This window comes from Cuculus canorus, chromosome 24, assembly GCF_017976375.1.
Source record: "Cuculus canorus isolate bCucCan1 chromosome 24, bCucCan1.pri, whole genome shotgun sequence".
Taxonomy (NCBI): Eukaryota; Metazoa; Chordata; class Aves; order Cuculiformes; family Cuculidae; genus Cuculus; species Cuculus canorus.
In genome coordinates, this window is record NC_071424.1 from 5395037 (window position 1) to 5403534 (window position 8498).

The 8498-nt window shown below is 47.4% G+C and overlaps 1 protein-coding gene across 2 annotated transcripts; it reads left to right on the forward strand.

The window, feature by feature from the left end:
- The first annotated feature begins 958 nt into the window (after positions 1-958).
- On the forward strand, positions 959-7966 carry LOC128854422 (parathyroid hormone 4-like). Of its 2 annotated transcripts, XM_054087708.1 has the most exons (4): positions 959-1068; positions 4190-4300; positions 5612-5773; positions 6592-7966. In XM_054087708.1, exons 3-4 carry the CDS (start codon positions 5685-5687, stop codon positions 6980-6982), a joined length of 480 nt encoding a protein of 159 aa, XP_053943683.1. In that variant the 5' UTR covers positions 959-1068; positions 4190-4300; positions 5612-5684; the 3' UTR covers positions 6983-7966. The 2 variants fall into 2 exon arrangements, with proteins under 2 accessions (XP_053943683.1, XP_053943684.1); XM_054087709.1 differs by lacking the exon at positions 959-1068 and having other exon boundaries at positions 4157-4300.
- Positions 7967-8498: the final 532 nt, after the last annotated feature.

Below are 8498 nucleotides of genomic sequence, written 5' to 3' on the forward strand. Positions count from 1 at the left end.
GTCATGCTGGGTGATGGTGGTCGTATGGGGCTGAGTGACGTGGGTGTGGTGGGGCACAGCCTTCCTGGCCTCCGGATCTGCTGCCAGATGTCATTTCCTCCTCGCACTCAGGAGGCCAAGAAGGGAGAGCAGCCACTCATTGGCAACTGCCTCGCCACCAGCCCAGGGGAACTGCATTTACCGTCCAAGTGTGGTCAGGCAGTTTCCTCTCAGCTGGGCGGTGTCTGCCTTCCCACAGCCGCATCGAGCAGCTCATGCTCAGAGTTTTACTCTGCCAGGTGAACAGCAGCTAGGGGAGAAAGAGACAGAAAAAAAACAAGGTAGATTTTTACATTAGAAAAGCACAAAGCCTTCTGGAACTCATGCTCCTGTTACTGGTGAATAACAGAGAACAGCGTGTTCCCTGGATCTCTCTGTCATAGAATCACAGAATGGTTTGGGTTGGAAGGCACCTCAAAGCCCATCCAGTTCCAACCCCCCTGGATCAGGTTGCTTGAAGCCCCATCCAACCTGGCCTTGAACCCCTCCAGGGATGGGGCAGCCACCACTTCTCTGTGCAACCTATTCCAGGGCCTCCCCACCCTCATAGTGAAGAATTTCTTCCTAATATCTAACCTAAAGTATCCCCTTTCCAATTTAAAGCCATTCCTCTCATCCTATCAGTACCTGCCCTTGTAAAAAGTCCCTCCACAGCTTTTCAGGTACTTTTCCCCACGTACTGGAAGCTGCCCTTCAGCCTACCCGGATGAGGGGTCTCTTGATGCAGTCCAGCCTTTGTCTGATGAAGTATTCTAACACCAGGCAAGAGGAACCCCCTTGCCCTAAGGAGGCTATTTGCTTTGTACATTCGCTTCGCTTTCCGTTCCCTTCCCCCATTCCTTCTTCCCCCCTCAACTGGGCCTCTGGGCTTTTTCTTTCCTTTTTTCCATTCATGCTCTGCAGCCCGTATTCCTTCCTCCCCCACCTGGCTCCCTGGGGAAGAGGACTGGAAAGCAAAACAAAAGAATCGCTCCCTGGGAAACCTTCATTTGCCCAGCCGTCCTCACTCGAACACTCCCGCTGAAAAAGGTGATGGAACAGCAAAGGCACCCTCTATCACCAAGTCATGCTTTAAAAGCAAGCCAGAGAGCAAGGAGGGAAGGCTTTGAAGCCAACTTTGAAACCTTTGATGACTTCAGGTGTGCTTGGAAGGAGGCCCCCAAGGTAACCAAACTCCAGTCCGCTGGGTTTGCTGGTTACTTCCCTGGCAAAACAAGCTCCTCGCGTGTGCTACGCACTTCAGGGCTCTGGCAGAGATGAATCCATACCAGCTAAAAATATCACTCGGTGGTGCTGTTTGTACAATTTCTTCTTGCGAAATTAGGAACGTTCCCATCAGAGTTGGAAGTGTTAACAACCGTGTGTGCGGCTGCGGTATAGTTAGTGCAAGGTCATACACCTGGGGGTCGTACACCTGGGTTGGGGCAATCCCCAATTTCAGTACACGATGGGGCATGAAGTGATTGAGAGCAGCCCTGCAAAGAAAGACTTGGCGTGCTGGTCAATGAGGAGCTCGACATGAGCCACCAATGTGCCCTCGCAGCCCAGAAACCAACCGTGTCCTGGGCTGCATCCAAAGCAGCGTGGCCAGCAGGGAGGGAGGGGATTCCGCCCTTCTATTCCTCTCTGTGAGACCTCATCTGGAGTGTTGTGTCCAGTTATGGAATCACCAACATCAGAAGGAGATGGAGCTGTTGGAACGAGTCCAGAGGAGGCTATAAAGGCTGGAGCACCTTCCCTACAAGGACAGGCTGAGAGAGTTGGGTTTTTTCAGCCTGGAGAAGAGAAGACTCAGAGGAGATCTTATAGTGACTTTCCAGTACCTGAAAGGGTCTACAAGAAAGCTGGAGAGGGGCTGTTCATAAAAGCCTGTGGTGATAGGATGAGGGGGAAAAGGTATAAGCTGGAGAGGGGCAGATTTAGGCTTGATATAAGGAGGAATTTCTTCACCATGAGAGTAGGGAGGCACTGGCACAAGTTCCCCGGGGAAGCTGTGGCTGCCCCATCCCTGGAGGGGTTCCAGGCCAGGTTGGATGGGCTTTGGGCAGCCCTAGCCAGTGGGAGGTGTCCCTGCCCATGGCAGGGGGGTTGGAACTGGATGATCTTTAAGGTCCCTTCCAACGCAAACTATTCTATGATTCTATTGGCTGTGATACGTTTTATGTTTTCTTTAGAAATATTGCAAATCATGGAAATCAGTCCCTGCAAGTATCTCTTCCCTTCTGCACTGCTAATCTTCGTGCAGGCTGCTTCTCAAAGATGTATCCTAACTTTGAAGTAGTCTGTCCTTGTAACACCTCTCAGGGAGGTGTTACAAAGTCACATCCAGGGTTATCTTGACTTATTCTCAGTCCCTGGGTAGAAATATCCACTGGAAGAGCGTGGCCATGGCAATGTGGTTTGGCCATTACAGAATGCCTCAAGCACCCACTTACTAATCCCGTGTCAGCGTCTCTGTCCTGCCTGCAGTCACTCAAATTAATGTGATATTAATTCTTCCATCAGAGATGCTGGTAACTGCATTTAATGAAAACCTGCTGTATAATGGAGTCTCGAAAAGTTCAAGGATGACTTAGAGCAGATGTTTTGGACATGGCTTTGGCCAACGCTTATTAGTCCTTAGTGTAACTTAGGTGTAACCAAGAAACCTCAGCTTCACAGGTAGATAATTCAGTGTAACTGCTGCCCTGGAAACCAAGATGTGAAGCACGCCCTTGTTTTACCAACATTTAACAAATGTCATCTTTAATTGGTGATACACTTTGCTGTCTTTAATGAGTGACTCTCTCCTTAACAATTGGAACTCGTGTAATGAAATCAGGAATGCTTATGTGATTGCTGTGAAATAGCAGGGCTCCAAATAAGCTGTCACGAGGAATAAAACAAGAGGAATTTGATGATAGAAGCTGCGAGAACGGATGAGGCTCTGTGAGCTCTGCTAATAGGGTCTGTCTCCACTGGGACAATGTGTCTGCATCCACCTGCGGGTAGCTTTAATAGGAAGGTATGTCTGTGCCTCTGTGAAAGGAATCGGTACCTTCTGATTGACATTAAGCAAATTACCTTTTCAATCTTTCCAGGGAATTTCTCCTCGGAGATAACAAACGCATTCACTTTCTTTCACTTTGAGAAATAGGAACCGGTCCTGTTGAACACAACAGTGCTTCAGCCTAATGGTCCGGCCACATCCTCAACATTCAAATTCTGTTGAAATCACCTGGTTAGAGACCATAAAGCAAGTACCAACCCTTGCACGGCATCCCCTCTTAGGGTTGCAAAGTGTAGAAGATTTGGGCTTTTTGCCTGAGCTACTACTTGTGTTTTACTGTTTAGTCAGGTTCTACCGTTCCCAAGATTTAAACCAAACCTCTCTACGGTACAATCAATGGATTTAAATGATATTTGTACTGAACATGTACTGAACAGCATGGGGTTAGGTGGGACATGAGGAGAAGGTTCTTGCCCCAGAGGGTGGTGGAGCAGTGGAGCAGCTCCCAGGGAAGCAGTCACGGCACCGAGGCTGACAATACTCCAGAAGCATTTGGCCAATGCCCTCAGACACATGGTGTGAGTTTTGGGGTTGTCTTATGCAGGGACAGGAGTTACACTTGATGATCATCGTGGGTCCCTTCCAACTCAGGACACTATGATTAATCCCAGTGGGAGCTCACCAGCTGCTCAGTTAGATTTTCTCTGAGTAGCCGCCCCGTTATGCTGATTGCGTGATAGCTAACATCGCAGAGTTCACCAGGATTGTTGATTTGGATTCCTCTCATGCAGTGTTAATGTCCTAGATGTGGATCTATGAGGACAGCAAAGGAGGGAGATCTCTTTTGTACACCAGAGATATTTTTCTGGATCAAGCCTGGAACAACAGGTTTGAATATCCCTTTTCCATCATCTCGGGGCACAGGAACACTGTGCTGGAATAAAAAAGTTCTCACAGAACAGGAGAGACAGCAAAGCGATAACAAACTGTCCGCAAACTTGTGATTTTCTCCTTAGTCACAGCTGAACAGAACATTTCAGAATCCAAGATTTATTATCGCTGGAGAGAGGGAGCTGTCTCATTTCACTGACATGGGAGGAAAGGTCTTAGTCACAAAGCGCTGTGGAGATCATTCCTATTGTTTCTGTGGTTTCTGGGCAGGTATAAAAGAAGGCGAAAGGCACTCGGTGCAACTGGAGCATCGCAACGGGACTGGCAAGGAGAGGGACCTGTGCAGATCAGAACTTTGCCGTGATCTCTACAAGATCATCGGTAAGTAGGTAATGGCCCTTTTGTAACTGGGAAGTGCTTTTTAGTTAGTACATCATTTACTGCTCGTCAGGATAGGGAAGTATAGCTTAGCCATTATGCCTGAGCAGGACTTCTACTTTAGCATAACATAAAATACCACACGGCATGTACATATCCATATATTTTTGTGTATAGATCTATATTTAATTCAGAAATATTCTAATTGAAACTAATACCTATTTGTTCTTTCTTGTCTAGTTTAACTTGAGCATATTGTCCAAGGAAATGACTCACAAATTAGTGGAGTAGGCTTATTAAGAAGAAGCCTAATTTTTACAACCAAAGATATAATTTGCCTTTCTATCCAGTCAGTAACAATTCAATATTCAAGATAACATATAGAAAAGTCATCTGAGGAGATGCTGAGCTTTTTATTAACCCAAACTGCTTCTGCACAAAATAAGTATTTCTTCAAGGAATGAGTTACAGGTGAACGCATCTTTAATGTTCTTATGGAACAACTTCAATGCTGCAACAGCTGTTTTTGTTGTCCGTTCAGGTTTTGATGTAACAATGAATACAGGATTTGCTAATTGATAACTAAAGGGAAAGGCTGGGCCAGTCCTAAAGGCAGGGTACAGCCAAGAGGGTCCAAACCTGGCAGAAATCCTGGGATAAACCTGGCACACAGGAACAGTGGAGCTGAAAGGATGGGTTAATAGAGGCACACTAGTGCCAGGAGCACATATAGAACTGAATGCACTTATAACTTGGATGAAAATAATCATGACACAATTCCCTTTTCCAGGTGTCCTTTCCCTAAGTCAGAAATCTACTTCTTCCAGAAAAGAAATACCGTGTCAGCCTAATAGCATCCTTGTGCGCTGGCAGGTTTGGCTGTCAGCACTTGCACTGCTCCTGCGAAAGGCTGTATTGTTAAAGGTCCGGATCCTGGGGCTGTACACACCTTTTAACTTGATCTGCATGCTCCAGTCTCAAACTCCTGCTGAGTTTTGTGACAGGTTTCTTAGGCAGCGATCCTGATCCTTTAACTGTTAAAGTTCAGCTGAGTTTTTATCAGGAAGGTCAGTCCTAAATGGAACAATCTCTTGTGCGTGTAAGTGCTCTGGAGTAAGAAGCAGTATGTTGAGAGGCAACAGGGGGAAAGGAGATTTAGGGCTTTTGGGAAGGAAATGTACTCTGAAATCCGTTCACCTTCCACTGGGGATGTTACACATCCACATGCTGGTGTTCTGGGAGGTCTGGAATGATATCCCACAGTACAGTGCTCCGCTTTGACCAGCGTCTAAAGGCTGAAATTCCTTCTGTCAGGTGAAAGACGGAACAGAGAAAGAAAAATTCCTGATCCTGCTGTCAGCTTGTTGTCCCGTGGAGCACAGAGAAAATGGTCCTGCCCCAGAGATCTCTGCAGATGGTTACATTTTTGGCAATCCTTTTTTTTGCCTGTTTTGCAACTTGTCAAGACACTGAAAAGTAAGTAATATCACCCTTTTACTTAATGCTTTGATTTAGTGGGCTGCGTTCTCCACTGCTGTCATTTACTTCAGGGTATGGTGGAAGGAAAATTTTCCGTGCTTGATAGGACAACATTTTACATCGTCCTCCATGCAGTATAAAATCAGACCGGTTGCTTTTTTAGGTGCATAATCTGTACCACATTTCAGCTGATGCTCTTAAGCACAGCGCAGCAAACCATATCAGGAGCTTCAACGCAAGCCATGGAAATGGCATACACTAAAATTCCATATTTAGGTTCCCATTCAGATCCAAATTTGCAGTGGGAGTCTATAGCTGCAGTCAGCTGTTACCTAAACACTCTGAAATGCAGAAATATTTGCATCCCAGAATTAGCCTGCTTTCCCCAGCCATATTTGGCTCAAAATTTTTGGTATTTCTGAAGAAAATACAGATCTGTTTTCATTTCATGGACACGATTGATTTCACTTGAATGACTGCTGATGCACAGCTCTGGAAGGAAAGAAACAACCCCAACAATCCCAGCACACTAAGGTCATGAAAAAGGGGTTTTCAAGGTAACTGTATACCTGTTGGGAATGGCAGTGTTGCAGATTCCCATCCTCTGGGATGCCTCAGCGGCTGCCAGAGCCAACACATGGGAGTGCTCAGGCTGGCCAGGGGCACCACAGGGCTGCCTTCCACATCCCGGGAAGGGATTGCACGAATGCTTGACCTCAGAGAAACATCCCAGGCAGATGGATGCAAATCGGTTTACACAGGAACTTAGATCCAGCTGCGCTTGGTTCCTAACCTGCTCTTTCTTCCCATGGCAGCAGAAGGGCAGTGACGGAACATCAGCTCATGCACGACAAAGGGAGGGCGTTCCAAGGGCTGAAGCGCCTGATGTGGCTCCACAACGCTTTAGGCAGTGTGCACACAGCCAGCAGCAGGGATATTTCGCTCTCAGATGCCACGTGGGATTCGCAGAAGAGCCAAGATCCCTCAGATCTCCGCAGAGATGAGACTTCAAGCATGATGAAGCAGCTGATGGAACTGATAGAAAAAGAGCTCGGCTCCCCCTCGTTAAAGCAGCTGGATTTGCTGCGCTACGACAAGATCCCAAAGGGTCACTGGAACCCACAAGACCTTTTCGACCTCCTTCAAATCAAGGAGCTGGGCAGCAAGAGCAATCCCAGCACTCAGCCACAGAACTCTTCCCACTAGTCTCCATCCAGCTCCGTCCGTCCATTGCTTCAGACATGCCACGTTGTAAGGAACAGCTCTAGCACAAAGGTGAACTGCAAATCAAACCCGTGTCCTTTTGCTCCATTCATTGCTTGTAGCTGTTGAATAAAGCCCACAAAGACCCGGCGCTCTCCCTGCCAGGCAGCCTGAGTACTGGGATTGTGAGGGTCGTTTTACACAGAGCAGAATTCTCCCTCCCCACAGCAGGGCCCTCCCTCTCTGTCACCAACACCTGAAGGTCCTGGTAGCTCTTGTAGCCCTTGCAGTAGTTGCAGTTGGTTTGTTCATCTGCACATCTCCTGCAGCCTCAAGGCACAACCTGAAGAGGCCGTTGCTTCCTCCTACAGATTCCCTTCCATTTTACACCCACCTGCGGTTCTGCCCTGCTCTGCAGCTGCAATGACTGTCCCTACATTTTAGGTTTGTTTTTCCTGCTTCTCCGGCATATTCTAAGCCTCTCAGGTTTTCCAGAGGGGCAAAAGCTGGCAGTGATCCCCATCCTCCCAGCCAAAGCCCTCTACAGTTCTCCTTATTCTGCTGCTGGGAGAGATGAGAATCAGCTCCCAGAGGCCCTGCTCGACCCTTTTGTTTCGAGACTTCCTACCTTCTCTTTATTCATGTGAATCTCTTTATTCATGTGAATCCAAGAGCTCCCACAGTGCATCAGGTTTTTACTGGCCTCATCCCACCAGCTCGGTCTCCTGAACGAGGCAGTGCAGGATTTTGCCGTTCCCTTTTCAGATCAAACCAATTGGCTTTGTCTGAGCAAACCACGCTCCAGTTTAATTGGAAAACGAGCCTTTCAGACATTAAATCTGTCACCTGCATTACAAATCTCAGTGTTTCCGTCATGTAGGGACCATAAACACTGGTTTAGATCCTGAAATTCCTCTATTGCCGCTATGCATGTGCCAAAGCCGTTTGCGTGATTAACCCCACAAACTCCTTGATGTTGTTGTTAATAAAAACCTTTCTCACTCTCTGCATTATGTTTGCTTTTTCTTTTTTCTTTCTTTTTTCTTTCTTTTTTGGTAGGAATGTAAATAAATCATAGAATCACCAGGTTGGAAAAAGACCTCTTAGATTGAGTCCAACCGTTCCTATCTGCCACTAAACCATGTCCCTGAGCACCTCGTCCACCTATCTTTTAAATCCCTGCAGGGATGGAGAATCAACCACCTCCCTGGACAGCCTCTGCCAGGGCCTTATGACCCTTCCTGTGAAAAATGAAGCAAACCCCTCTTTTGCCAAGATCTCCACACATGTGGGATAAGCAGGGAATCACATTTCCATCCCTCAGAGCTCTCTGGTGAGGCTGCACCTCAAATCCTGAGGTCAGTTTTGGGTCCCTCACTGCAAGGACATTGAGGTCCTGGAGCGCATCCAGAGATGGGAACAGAGCTGGGAAGGGGCTGGAGAACAAGTGGAGAGGCAGTGAGGGACCTGAGGTTGTTTAGCCTGGAGGAGGCTGAGGGGAGACCTCATCGCTGTCTAC